Below are 15289 nucleotides of genomic sequence, written 5' to 3'. Positions count from 1 at the left end.
AAATGTAATATATGAAGTCAGCTGTAACATTAAAATCAGCAGCCTAATATTCACCCTCCTGCCACTAAGAGCTCTGAAGGTGTACTATCTGACTGAAGGACATTAGCAGTAGGTCGTTTAAGTCCTGTAAGTTGTGAGATGGGACCTCCGTGGATCGGACTTGTTTGTCCAGCACATCTCACAGATTCTCAACCGGATTGAGATCTGGGGAATTTGGAAGCCAAGTCAACACCTTGAACTCTTTCATGTTCTTCAAACCACTCCTGAACAATTTTTGCAGTGCGGAAGGGCGCATCATCCTGCTGAAAGGGATCACTGCCATCCGGGAATACTACTGCCATGATGGGGTGTACTTGGTCTGCAACAATGTTTAGGTAGGTGGTCCATGTCAAAGTAACATCCACATGAATGCCTGGACCCAAGGTTTCCCAGCAGAACATTGCCCAGAGCATCACAGTGCCTCCACCGGCTTGCCTTCTTCCCATTGTGCATCCTGGTACCATCACTTCCCCGGGTAAATGGTGCACATACACCTGGCCGTCCACATAATGTGAATGAAAACATGACTCATCAGATGAGGCCACCTTCTTCCATTGCTCCATGGTCCTCTTCTGACGTTCAGCACTGGCACCCTGACTGGTCTGCGGATACGCAGCCCCAAAATGCAGCAAGACAGCTTTGCATCACAGCCAGCATTAACTTTTCAGCATTTCATGCTACGGCGGTTCTCCTGAGGGATCGGACTAGATGGGCTAGCATTCACTCCCCAATCACATCGATAGATGAGCCTTGAGCGCCCATGACCCCGTCGTAGGTTCATTGGTTGGCCTTCCTTGGGCCATTTTTGGTAGGTACTGACCACGGCGTACTGGTATCACTTCACAAAATCTGTTGTTTTGGAGATGCTCTGACCCAGTTATCTAGCCATCATAATTTGGCCATTACCAAAGTCACCTTTATTCTTCTGCATGTCCTTTTTTTCTGCTTCCAACATGTCAACTTCAAGAACTGACTGTGCCCTTGCGTGACAGGTGCAATCGTAACAAGATAATCAAAGTTATTCACTTCAGCTGTCAAATGGTTTTAATGTTATGGCTGATTGGTGTATGTTGTCTAGTCCTTGTGAACTTTTTTGTATATAGTAGTATGCTGTTTAGCAGAGTTGGGTAGTTCAGGTCCAGAGAGCAAAAATCCAGACCAAGATTTTGTTTCAACCAACCAGTTGAGTATAAAGAGTCACAGTCACAGAGTACTCAACTGGTTGGTTGAAACAAAATCCTGGTCTGGACTTTTACTCTATGGACCTGAATTACCCAACTCTGCTAGCACTATGTGGCTCTGGTGGAGATGATAGTTTATGCCATATCTGTATAAATGTGTTGATGGGCTGACATTAAACCTTGAATCTATATTCAAGATTCAAGGGTGTTTTTGTCATGTGTGCATTAAGCAGTCAGTTCCAGTAAGCAATGAAAATGCATTCTGCTAAACTCAAATAACACAAAATATAGCTCAGAAATAGAGATTAACATGCAAGTATAAATGAAATGTATAATGAAATATATAACTAGTCCAAATAAGTTTTGACTGCCTATTATCGCATTATGCAGTAATACACCTTGATCGCAAAAGACTTGAGGAAGACGGGCATTATAACACGTTATAACAGCCTCCAATGACTAACAAAGAAAGCAACACATTCTTTTTCTTTTATTGCTAAATGTGGCTAGCCGTGCGCTGGAGGCTCATGGGTTAGTGAAAGAACTCCCAGCAGACTGTGTGACCTCTCTGGGTCATCACAGGCAGAGCGAAGCAGTCTTTGGGGACCAGCAGTGGGGTGTCCCACAACAGTTCAATCACCTTTACTGCCGACCGTGAAGGACAACAATTCAATGTTAGGCAGAATTGTTCAATTAATTAGGCAAAAGTTTATAATAAATCAGACTGAATACAACAATAAATTTTGCTTCTGTAGGGGCTTGAATGCATGCAATAAAGTATTGCTATAATAAATTGTTCTGCATAATTTCTGTATGCTCCTCTATATACTTGAGATATAGGTCGAAAAGGTACAAAATATCTTAATCCAAATGTAGAAACTGAAAGCTTTGCATATTTCACCCTCACTCAAATCTGTCTGCATCGCTTCGTACGGCTGTAGACTCTTCAGAATGGAAACCGTTCCGGTGGAGCCAACTCTATATACGCATGCATTGTTCCCACAAGTACAAATTTTACATTTGAACACATCGCAATGCTTAGGGTTTTATTGCAGAGCTGCATTTTTTACTGCAGAGTTGAAGTTTCACTCTTCGGGTCGGCATGCGAATCGCTTAGCTGCTCGCAGTGGTCCTGGATGCTGACAGCTGTTCCTCGCTTCCTCAGCTCTGCCTTTACAGCCTGCCCGTGTCGCTTGCCGTGAGTCTTTCTCGAGAGCCCCTTCAGCCCCTTCAACAGCGTGCCATTCCCTGTTAGTTATCTGTACGGGCGCCCAGTGCCCAAAGACTGAAGCACGGATGTGACTAACACGATCGGCTGATGGCTTGGCTCGGCCCGCGATTCAGAGAGCACAGAAACGGATCGCTGAAGTCACGTGGATAACGTGACGTGACAGGGCCTCGCGGCGGAAAGTAACCGAAACCTTCACGCCAGAATGACACGTACGCATTCATTTTAGTAGTAGCTATACCTATATGTCAATGACCCTAAGACAGGATTGGGGAGGATTGAGGCCTAAATATCCCAGCTGACTTTTGTGGGACATAAAATTCTGAGCAGCTCCTTGACCACTTTCCCCTTACAAAACATTTTATTATCTGTCTGATCTCAGGAGCGAATCTGGCTCAACCCCCCCAACTCATGCCATTGGCCACCATCATATATCTTGTGATAAAACAAATGTCGGCAGCCTCAATGCTACACCACGCGAAAGGTGTGTGAGCCAAGTCCTCGCGCGCGGATTCAACTTAGCAGCAGTGCTCTGGGCCGGTGCCGAAACTCCAGGTGAGCTAACACGCCAACCGGCGGTGGCTCACCTGATAAACAGATATTGATTTTTACATATCACGCTTGTCAAAGGGATTTATTGAGGCATCAGTGCCTGCTCGCATGAAGATCATAGCAGAACAGCTCAAAGGATTTGCGCGAAATCCAGCAGATTTGAGAGATTCTGTTGTAAATAACAATAACTCCTTCCTGACAATACATTCTTTCACTGGGATCACAACTAAGGAAATCAGCTTGCTTAGTGTAAAAGCAGTTTTATTGCGTATTTCTCAGTGGGCCCAGACTCTAAGTACACAGTGAGAGAGTTTTTTTTTTGTCATAATTTTCTATCTGTGTCATCTGTGACATTTTAAAGAAAATCTCTATTCTGGTGGCATTGCTAGAATCTTTAAAATCATTTGAGCACAGCAGAAAAGCATATCTAACCAAAAAAATTACTTAATTGCATGAAGGTGATGATATTGCAATAGTGCTTATTGTTAGTCAGTAAAACCTAAATTTATGGGGAAAATGACCATTATCGATCTTGATATATTTCAGATTGAAGGCACCTACTCTTAAGAGCTTAATTATTAAGAAATTATTGTAATCACACCAAAGGTACAGTATTTTTTTTTTTTAATTCAGCCACAGAATGCATTTTGCTGTATTTGAAAAAGGACATACATTTTGGGATATCAACAGTCGATACAAACAGTCTTCCGTTGAAATATTTCAGTCAGCTCTCCTTAAGAAACGACCACTTTCAGTACAAAAATTCTGTTACTGAAAAAAAATGTATTTAGTGGACATACAAAACTGCATTACATTCTGTCTTTCTGAAACCCATTTTATCAAGAAACCCAAAGCAATCCCACTGAAAACGAATATTCTGCCAGCAAATTATCTCAGATTTTCAATTGTAACATGCTGCAATGAACAAGTAGACTGTATTGCAAATAACTTTTATGCATTTCCCGGACTTCTGGAAATCCACATGACTCACGCTAACTTTGTGTCAATGAGCCTCCAGCCACTACTGTCAATTCTCTTCACCGTTCAGAAGCCAGGCAGTAACTATACCGAACAAGCCTTTGTCGCTTCGAATAATACAATGCTACACCAAAATAATTATTTTAAACTGGAGCTTTCTTTCTCTGAGATTGCACATGGCCAGTGATACAAAAGAGTATATAAAGTCTTCAAATTGTAGCACACATACAGTCATATTTTTTTCTGGAAGCAAAACCAATCTCAGTCTGTTTGTATCACAAATATACTTAGTGTGCTAAAATTATACCAACACCTTAAATTAAACAAGTACATACTGTGTATACACCATGATAATTTCAGGGACAAACAGTGAAAATAATTAGCCTGGATCATAAATTCATTGCACCATAATGATGATCTCAAATTATACATCACAACAATCTAATTGTGACCATCCCAAAGAACAATGGGGAAATACCTTTGCTTACTTAGGCTGCAGTTTTAAATTCCCAAAATAAAATGAACTGAGGCAGCCTTTAACCGGGCAAATGTTAAGCTCTGCAAAACAAAAAAAGCGACGACTGGCAGAAACAGCCGCGTCTTGCCCGTGTGTTTCTTTGCAAGCCGTCCTTGCTCACTAATGTGGGACAGATTCTTACAGTTGCATCAGGACGTTCCGAGGCTTCGAACCGGAATGGGAGCGGATACTTCCAGCTTAATGAGCGGTACCGAGTCGAGTCATAAATAACACATTAACACTGGGGAGAGCTTAACAAACTCCGCTAATGGAGATTAAATGAAACTGACAAAACTAAATACAGAGGGACTAAAAAATGAAGAGGCTAACTAATACAAACACATTTCCATTACCGCGGCCAATTCCCAAAAAAGGAAGCTATTTCCTCCGAAGCTCCATTGCAGGAGTGACTGTGCATGACAGCGACAGGGGAAGTTTGGTGCAGACTCCAGCCATCATGAATTACAGGATGCCTTTGTACAAAAACCATCATTGCATCTCTCACTGTGCCAAACCCCCGTCCCGGAAATAACACTCTGCTAATAACTGAGCTTTTACAGCCCAGCGCCTGTGAAAATGTTGCCTTAACATGCAAATCAAATTTTATTATGCATTCATCCATCTAACCATTTATCCTGGTCAGGGTCATGAGAGAGCCTGGAGCCTATACCAGACAGCACAGGGTACAAGGCTGGTATACACCCTGGATGGGATGAAGCATCATTATGCTGCCAAAAATAATATAGTATTACCAATAATACGCTTCCCACTCCTGTTTTACAGCTTTCAGCTCATTTATTACAGCTGTGAATGTTATTTTCACCTTCACAATACTAATGAGGAAAGAAAAAGTTAACATTTAAAAATGATGGTTATATACTATTTTGATATATTGTGCCTTTGCTAGAGCCTGACAGAAATATGAGGACATGAATAAAAATTAAATATCTTCGCTACAAGGCTAAAGGTTTGTTTGTATTGCCATTAAAGAATGCAGGGGGGGGGGGATTCTTATTCAACATAAAGCCACTCATTGCTTTATTGACATAATTAGCATTTTATGCAGATGTATTGTATGTAGGTTCTAAGTCTATTGGGTCTCAGTTTTCTGAGAGTCCACATAAATTCATAAGACGAGACAGTATTCTTCTCTACATCCAGAAGCATCTCTCTGCCACATCCCCAAGTTCCTGTCATTCAAAAAGCCGCGATTTAAACATTCTTTGAAAAGGAGGGAGGTGACAGCCAGCCTCGGCGGGCAAGCCGAAGGGGACACATCCTTTCAAGGCCTTGAGTGTCATGCCATGACAGCCCTCCTTCTTATATTCCTCAGTCTTTGTCTCTCTTCAGCTATGACGCCTCAACGGCACAGCCAGAAAGCATGCTTTGGACCGCCTGTACTGCTGAATCAGCCGGTCTAATACCGTGCTGTACACGTTGACGACGCACCCAGAGCGAACGGTCAGAGAGGAATGCAATTACAACCAATTTTATGCCTGTGGTTTTTATTCATTACTCGGTCTCGGAATACTTATTCTAAGGACAAGACACGTTTTGTTTGACAAACATCTTCGCCAAGAAAGACTAGCCATTATGTGTACTTGCAAACAACTTAACAAAAAAAAATGTACATAACAAAAAATTTGGGGTGTCCCACTAAACTGGGTGTCAAATGAGGAAGACCAGCACAAGATGATATGATACCCAGAACTGTCTCTTTGATGGGCTCCAAAAGAGCCAAACCGAAATATTTATTAAAGAAAATTAGGTATACAATGAAATGCTCATCACAGACAGCATCTGATAGGCCATGTGCGTTAGAGGGATTGCCTGTGTTCACACGGAAATATGATTTCACTTCGGTATCAACGTTTGCAAATGGAAATGGAAAAAACTGCCAATTCTCTCTCCTACCTGAGAATCTTGGCTCTCTGAGATGTGTTCACGGCTGTGACATAACTCAGTCGCTGTCTTCTCTTCTCTGCCTCTGTTCTCTAGCTATATATACTGTACTATTTAAATATATAAATGTATGAGTGACATTATTATAATGTTACAAAATAACCATATGTAAGTTTGCTGTCGTTATTCTTCTTAGACCATTCCAGAAAACAGCCTAAATTGTGGAAATGTACTTTTTTGAGCAAGGTTTTGGTAAAAGTATTTTCATTGTTAGTTTGTAGTAAGGCGACCAAAAGCTTTGTAATAGAATTAGTGGACGCTGTGGTTTTAAATCTTTAAATTTGGGGAGGAGGCACCTGCATATTACATGCTACTTTTCAAGCTGTTTCTTGTCTCCACGTTCCTTCATATTCAAAGGGCTGCGGTGGAATTATGCAAAGACGTGAAGCAGACGCCCGGACCTTGGTCCTGGGAGCCTACGCCATTGTATCCCTTCAGGCACACAGGCCCCAGGCCCCACAGTGCTTTATGATTCCCAGCTTCACGATCTGACCTACACGTCCATTCACTTACATCATTTATAACAAGTTTGCAAAGTGGATACATGGATAGTTTCATTGACCTTTACAACCTAGAGGTCAGGGATTTCCAACTATTTTCATCCTTACGCTTCAAGGCAGTCGGCAGTGTTCTTCATCAGCGATATAATCCCATTATGGGTAAACGATTGTACAAAACATATGCACTTTTTATTCACCTCATAAGCTATTTACCTACAAACTGATTAGAGGAATGATAATTACACAACTTCAATTGCCCGTGACCGAAGGACTCGCGTCGATGCACATCTAGGCTGTGAAAAGTTCAGGTGCAAATTCATGAAGATACCTGAGCGTACGAGACCCACTGTGAAGGATCTAGTGTAGGGCTTGAACTTCCCAAACATAAACACTATGATATGGAGTTTACTGTAAACAGCCGAGTCATTCGCAAATTCATTTAGAGCAGAGGAGCAACGACTTATTTAGAGCTTTGTTTGGAATTTGAAATACTAAAACTTAAGCGCTTTATTTATACTTGTCTAAAAACCTTAACAGATGTCAAAACAGGAAGTGCAGAGAATCAATACACAGAATCTAATAGTTCCTTGATTTAAAGTCAAAGAGAATTAAACGATGGATGTGTGACATTTACTGAAGTAGAACATAGGGGTAAAACTGAACCCAGTAAGATTTACCACATAAAAGTGTATTTTAAACATTTGTCTTAACACCTTTGAATAAAAGCAGCCTTGTTTATAGTTATTGCCTCTGAAACACCGGATAGCTACTAAAGAAAAAATAAAAGGTCTAATCTTACGTTTCATTCAACGCTCTTTGGCTTTTGCACGCAAGGTCAAAACAGGACCGAAACAGGACGGTATTTCCTTCCTCCTTTAGTTACTAATTGCGCGTCAACGTCTGTCAAAAAATAATGACAATTGGAATATTTATGTAACGTGTTTTCTTTCTTCATTTCGCGTGCATTTACATACAATGAATTATTTCTTATTCACATGCTGACAAAAGACAGAAGTGGATGGGACCCAGCCTTCTCCGTTATCTGTTATCAGTGCGACACTGCGGCCTGGAAGGAACTCTGGGAAAGTCACAGGAAAAAGGTGGGAGCATTGTCCGCGTTTCCTGCAGGCCGGCCCACTACCTTATTGTTCTGCATGCGTTTTCCAAGCATATCATGTCAAATCATACCCACTCCTGCAACATCCTCTTTCCGGCCAGGAGCTGATACAATATTTATCGATTTGTTGTAAGTGCGTCATTACGGATGCTCTATCAGCATGACCCGTACAAAAACAAGCCCCTGTACAAGAAAACAAAAGGAAGAGCTGAGTACCAGTGTCACAAAAATAGCTCTGCTAACTTGCGGCGATCTCACTGCATCCCTGTCGGATCGTGGCACAAATAACAGGATCTCGTATGAGCAGCCCCTTTTGTTCAAAATCCCCAAAATCTTCACAGTTCCAAGCGTGGTCAAGAAAATTAAATGTGCCTGAAATTCAGGATGCTGGTTTAATTTCAGGTAGCAATGTTGAAATGATGTTGACTTTATAAGTACAAGATAAACAAAAAACATAACCTGCGCATTATAGAATGAATGTAAAATGTAAAACAGCTACACCTCCGTTACTATCACGCATTGAAGCAAACATAAATGAACAGCGAGGCATTGGAAGCCAAGACTTTTGGCACCATTCATCACACTTGCGTGAATCGAGCGCGCGAGAGCTAGCGTGCTCCGAGCCATTACTCCAGCATTACGATAGGGATTCCCTCTTGACACATCAGTCAGCGTGTAATCTCCAAACTCACTTCAGGGGTCTGTAGTGCCATTCATCCGGCTCGACAGTAGGCACCGTTTCCGTCGCTTTATCCCACAAAATTGTAAGGTATTTAGGCAGCATTTTGACGGCCGTAGGGGAAATGACTTTGATGGAAAGCTCGCTCCCCCCCCCCCCCCCCTTCACCTCCAAATAAAATGCAAGGTGGCAACACTTTATTAACAACTCATGCAGAGTAATACTGGGGTATAACTTCATTAGGATTACATTTAACACCTTTGAGACTGAAATGACGAAAATCAACAAGACCAGATTATTATGGATCCCACTGGTCAAATGCTCTCAGATATTTTTTAGAGGGATAGTCTAACCGTGGCGTGGAGATACAGCTTATATTTTCTTCTGGAATCCAGTGCGCAGTAAATTGTGCCAGAAATTACAAGCCGTTTAAACAGCACATAGATCGAAAGAGAAAGAAATAGCACTGGGTGCTTCACTGCGGCCTCATTTGGATTATGAGTTTACATAAATGCATAGATCTGGTACATATCGTATAACCATCTGGAATTGCACTAAATAAAGATAAAAAATATCTCCTAGCATTATTGTCTCCTTTAAAACTGAGTTCTGTTTCTCCTGCGCACCTTCAACAGCATGATAACGTCATTCCGTCCGTTGCCATTGATGACGCCTCTTTCAATTACCGTTGTCATTCACACGTCACGTGAAGATGTAGCCTAGGTTAAGAGGTGCGGGGGTGGGCAGGGACGGGGGGGAGCAAAGACAGTGATTAACAGCTCAGTAGAAAATTGCATAAGTACCTGCCACACTGTGAACGCCAAGAGAGCACAAAGCACATGTTGTGCCAGGAATGAGAGGCTTTGAGTACCAAAACGTTTGCTTTGGGTTACTGAGGTAACATCCTCCCGGTCAGACCACGCGTCAGTTGACTCTCTCTCCTGCAGGGGGAGCCCTAAATTCCCTATTTTAAAAAGCTGCATGAGCTCATTTATTCTTGTGCATTCTTTATCATTTCATGTAACCTGATAAAATCTCCACGGATTACACTTATTGTATACATGGCATATCTGAAGATTCAGGCGTGCCTACTTGACGTTGAGGGCGTTTAAGGTATTTTCGCTTCAAAAGCTTTAAAAATTGTCCACACAATTTCAATCAATATAACTGATATACTGACTTATACATGAAAGGGTCAAAAGCCATCCATCCATTTTCTTTACCCACTTGTCCCAGGCAGGCTCTGGAGACTATCCCAGAATATATGAGCACAAGACAAGGATCAACCCAGCAAAGAGTGCCATCGTATCAGAGGGTGCACAACACACATACACACACACAGAACATGCAAACTACACTCATATGGAGCCACAGCAGAGACTCAAACCCAGGTCCTAGAGGTGTCAGGAAACAGTGCTAACCACTGCGCCTCAGTGCCACCCACAGCTGAGGCTGATCTATACCACTGTATAGAATCTACGTTGTCGATGCGGCACAGGTATGGTATATCTACATAGCTGCCTACACTGTAGCCTGACGTGCATCTCCCCAGAAAAATAACTACAGGAGTCGGGCTACAGCATAGGTTACGGTATATGGTACACGGGTACCAACGGCATAGATTCTACACAGAGGTATAGATCAGCCTGTAACCTATCACCTCTTATGATGTTCTGTACTCAGTCTACAAGAAGTGAAGTCTGGCTTGTAGAGGACTTACTTGATGTTTGGGTGGACGATCAAGTCAGGCTGCATTCAATATACACTTTCCAACCGAAGGAATGAGTACCAAAGAATCTGCATCCGCTTTAAGGGCATAGTTGAAACACTGAAAATTCATGGACTGAATGAAATTCATCCCTGAAAGCACACATTACCTGACAGGGTAAACTGCCAAATGTTTGCAAACTACAATTAATATGCATGAAAAAAAAAAAAACTGTTTATCGAACTTAAGAAGTTACCATCTGCTGAAAAACTGAATAAATGTCCATGTTCACCTTCTTCAGCTGGGTCAGAGGCATGATAATCGAGGATAGGATACCAGTCAAAATTGATATATGATGAATGTTTTTTTTTTTTTTTTCTTTTGATGAACCTATTTAAAAGGATCAAAGAATGTGTCCCTGGAGGGTCATGATTTGTCAGTTAATAATATTTAAGAGTTTCTGGATACTTAATTTTTTCTTACATATCAGCAAAGATACACATCACTCTTGCATATGTAGGTAGTAACAATTACAAGGTGTTTGAAATTTTATTAAAGTGTATATTTACATACTACTCACACGGAAGTATTTTGTTTGAAACTTTCATTTTTTCTTTATTTGATTGTGCATTAATGAGGATCAGCACTGAAGAACAACCTGAAATGTGTCCAGCGATGAAAATCCTAACCAAGTCACCTAACTTTGATGAACCATTGACAGACAAAGTATAATTCTAAACAATACACTGAGGATTAGGCACAAATACTAGTTCAACCCAAAGACATTTTGCATGATATTTGACACTCTGCAAGTAACATGTAACTTATATTCAAAACCGCACTGGTGTATGACTGTGGTGTATGACTGTGGTGTATGACTAAAGGATTACAGTTCAGCTTTGAACCCTTTGTCCCTCCAGCTAGCAAATATCTAACCTATGGCTTTCTGTTAAGTAAAGGACACTAAACTTTACTATTCTGTCTCTCTCCCGCTAAATTGGCTTTCAAGTTTATGACGGCAATTACCCACATATGGGTTCTGAAGTGGCACATGTGCACCATTTCTGAACACAAACCACAAAGCAGCGGATCTATCCATCTACCTACATCCTGTCCAGTACAGCAGTGTTTCCCAATCCGGTCCTTGGGGACCCACAGCTGGTCCGCGTTTTTGCTCCCTTTCAGCCCTCTCTTCCAGCGGCAAAAACATGGACTGTCAGTGGGTGCCCAAGAACCAGACTAAGAATCGCTGTGGTACAGGGGCCACGGGGTGGGTGCGGAGTCCACCCAAAGTGGACAGAAGACAGGGATACCCTGGATAGAATACCAGTCCACCTCCGAGAATATACAGATGCACAAACACACTACCGGCAATTTAGAGGCGACAATTCTATAGACGCCTAACTGCAGGTCTTCAGACTGCAGGAGGCCAAAGTACCTAGAAATAAAACCATGCAACATGGGGGAAAATATGGTTTAAATCCCAGCTCCACATACACTGAGTGAAGGTGGCATTTAAACACCTAACCCCTTAGGTGTGAGGAGACAATGCTACCATGTAAACAACGTAAAATGGATCTAAAGAAACGAAAGCACTGCGCCACATGTTGGACAAAATAAGGTAAAAATATTAGCAGAAAATTCACCTTTTTGACAATAAAAGACGTGAGTTTGCAATTGTTTGCTGTGGACCGCAAAGTCCTTAAGCATCAGCCTCACCGGTAGGTCATGTTGTTGAGGGAAAGAACAGTAAACTCACAGGTGAGCTGTTCTGCATGCCTCTGTGTATTCATCCTAACAATCAACACCCAGCTCATCAACAACATCCTGGTTGGCTTCTTTCACTTTTTCCAGTCTGAGTTTACATGCTATAGGATGGATCAGTTATTGCTGACCATTTATGATTTCAGGTATTTTCAAACATAAACCGTCATTTGACGTCAATTCATTGCTGTTTTTAGTGCTAATTAATTGTTAATGCAGTATGATACGGTTGGCGACATGCTTTAAACAGAATCAGCATTCCGAAATATTGGCGTTCCCTTAAAGAATGACAGAGGTTACAAGATGTTAGAAATATAGCTACAGAAGTTGGACGGCATTTTTCATTCTGGGTGCCAGGATATTCAGACTACTCCACCTGGAACAGCATAGTACTATCTGACCATACAAGCAGTCATGCAGCAAATCTAAAACATGGAATAGCTAAATGGGTGGCTGGATAAAGGACTTCTGGGCAGAACAGGCAATATTTGAGTTGTTTTTTTTTTTGGATCCTGTTGTGTTTTTTTTTTGTTATTCATTGAGCAATGACAGGCAGATCAATCACTGTATATGACTCCTAATTTACTGAAAGTGCAAAAATCTAGCTAAATGATCTACAACTTGTATGCCTTACAATACATTTCAAATATGAAAAAAACATAAAACTTGGTCCTTTTGCATATATTCCCGAATATAAGTCTCTATATCGTGTAAGCTATAGGCCTCTTGGTAATAGAATGTGTTTCAGAAGCGTCATCTTCTCATGAGTAATATATTTGTTTTGCAACATAATTTATTTCATAATATTTTGTATATCCTTTTGCCAAGTTTCATCCTTAACTATAGAAACCGGAATTCCAACAGTACGTCCCTATAGTTGCCTACATGGAACAGTTACTTTCATAGCATGATTACATGCAAACAAGGTAAAGGACAAAAAAAAATCCGGTCTAAACCGTAAGCAATGCAAGGGATCGTCTTGCAAAAGTTCAATGAACCAATAAAATCACACTTTTGGCTTCAGCGAGTTATCAGCTTCACGACCAAAAGCTGTCATATTCCAAAGAGCATCAGTTGACGGACACAAAACTTTGAGCGGCGCATTCATTGCAAACACAAATATTCTGATTTAACTCTGGATACTTTGTTTCCCTATACAAAAATAAGATCTAGCAAAGAAAATGTGACGGCATCTCTCAATAGCATGATTGTGGCAGAACAAAATAGGTGCATTTCAATTCTCCGAATGATCCATGGTCGAAGAACTGATTTTGGAAGCTCGGGATCTGGACTCACCTCTGAGCGCGACTGGAGCCGTTTGTTCATTTCGTAGATGCGATATTCTGGCTGTACCATGTAGGGAGAGTGCCTCCGGTAGAAAGGTCCAAATGGAGAGGAATAGAACGGGTCGTGGGGTGCGTTGGACATCTTGTCTGCTACCGTGGTTTAAGTTGCACAGCGCGATATTACCATCCATGCAGAGCACATGGACCGCACCGCTCCGTGCACTGTAAGCTCACCGCTACGAATGCAGCCACATTCGCAGCCACACGTTGTAAATGCCGAAAAAACCCCCCTCTGCACTGAGGCAGGAGAGGGAGGCGAGGGGGGGAGGTGGGTGTTGGAGAGCCGGATCGCTACAGGACGCAGTGTGCGGCTTTAGGATACAATTTTTAGGAAAGGACATTTCCTATCCGTTTTGTGAATTAGGAGAGAAAGAAATATGCCTGAATCTAAGGTTCCGTTTTAATTTTCCCGTTCAGGACTTAGACGGTATTGTTAGCTGTGTGTATGTTTAACCGGGTGTCTGTCATGTTCAGCAGAAGCCTCTGTCACTGGCTCACTGTGCTGCATGATGAAGGTACATTTTAACTTTTTTGATCAACTGCCTTATAGTTATCAGTTATAGTGCAACGGCAGTCCTCACCATAGTCACTAAGTTTGTATATTTTGAGTATACAAACACACAGATAAGGTGAAACAAATGCTATGAGCTGGTCTTGCCTAATCCAAACAAATTTTAGAAGCGTAATTTAACTCAGAAGAGAAATGCAATAACGTTCTTTGTTTATTGGTTCTCCTTGATTACTGGACATAACTGTAATCTCTTTATGTGGCTGACCCACTATACAAACCAGCTATACTTACCTGGGGTTTTCAGTAGGTACAATATGAGCTATTCATGATTTATGATGGACCTGAAAGTATTGGGGAAAATCAGTGACAAAACGCCAGTGTCCTAATGAAACTTTATATTGGACGCATTTAACGACAAGTCACACCTAACAACTTTGTGTGTAACCCATTACATTATGCAGAACAGGACAGAAATGAACAAAAATGCGTACCCATTCTGCATAGCGTCCTGAAATCCGGGTGCAATAATGTAACTAAGACCAATCATTGAATGAATGACAGGTTTATACCACCGACACCACAGATGTTTAAAGACACACACGTATTGCATAATGATGCATATCATTTTCAAGCATTTTGCACTTCAGGAGGCAATGTTGCAATACCCTGAGCATAATAAACACATCACTTGAAATTCCAGGGTGAGTAGACAGGATTCTGATCCATATGGTTGTATCTGTGTTGCATAATGTTTCTATAGGTATGGCGATCTCTATAGTACCTCCAAAAAACCTGATAGCAGTGAGAGCAATGAGAAGGGAATAAATCTGATTCACTACTATGGAGGCATATAGAACTATAAGGAAAACACTGGCAGTATATATACAACACTCTTTCCTGCTCTATTTTTCTTTTTTGGAAAACAACATGAATGTAAAATATGTAACGATCAAGGGATTTTCTACTATATTCAGCAGTAAATACGTCATTATGCACAGTTAGCAAAAGATTTGATCATTTTTATTTTTAAAGGTTGTTTTGCTACTACTGTGTGACCAGCAGTTCATTAGGTATCAATAGGTTTATTTGATTAGGGTATTGGCTGAATATGGGAATACCAGTATTGGGAATCAGAATACATTCCATCAATTTTCAAGCACATGTTAAGGGTCTCGGCGATCCAGAAACCACCATAGCCAGCATGGGG

General features: G+C 41.3%; 1 protein-coding gene across 7 annotated transcripts in view; it reads right to left on the bottom strand.

Annotated features, from left to right (window-relative positions):
• The window catches only part of LOC111837360 (LIM domain-binding protein 2), a 58694-nt gene extending 44903 nt beyond the window's left edge, over positions 1–13791 (bottom strand). For all 7 annotated transcript variants that reach the window (XM_023799376.2, XM_023799378.2, XM_023799377.2 and 4 more), the window contains exon 1: positions 13522–13791. In XM_023799376.2, the coding sequence (XP_023655144.1) occupies positions 13522–13653 (132 nt within the window). In that variant the 5' untranslated portion in view covers positions 13654–13791. The remainder of the gene's footprint in view (positions 1–13521) is intronic.
• Between the last annotated feature and the right edge of the window lie 1498 nt (positions 13792–15289).

The sequence above is a fragment of the Paramormyrops kingsleyae genome, chromosome 25 (assembly GCF_048594095.1).
Source record: "Paramormyrops kingsleyae isolate MSU_618 chromosome 25, PKINGS_0.4, whole genome shotgun sequence".
Classification (NCBI taxonomy): domain Eukaryota; kingdom Metazoa; phylum Chordata; class Actinopteri; order Osteoglossiformes; family Mormyridae; genus Paramormyrops; species Paramormyrops kingsleyae.
This window is presented reverse-complemented; position numbering and strand designations above follow the sequence as displayed.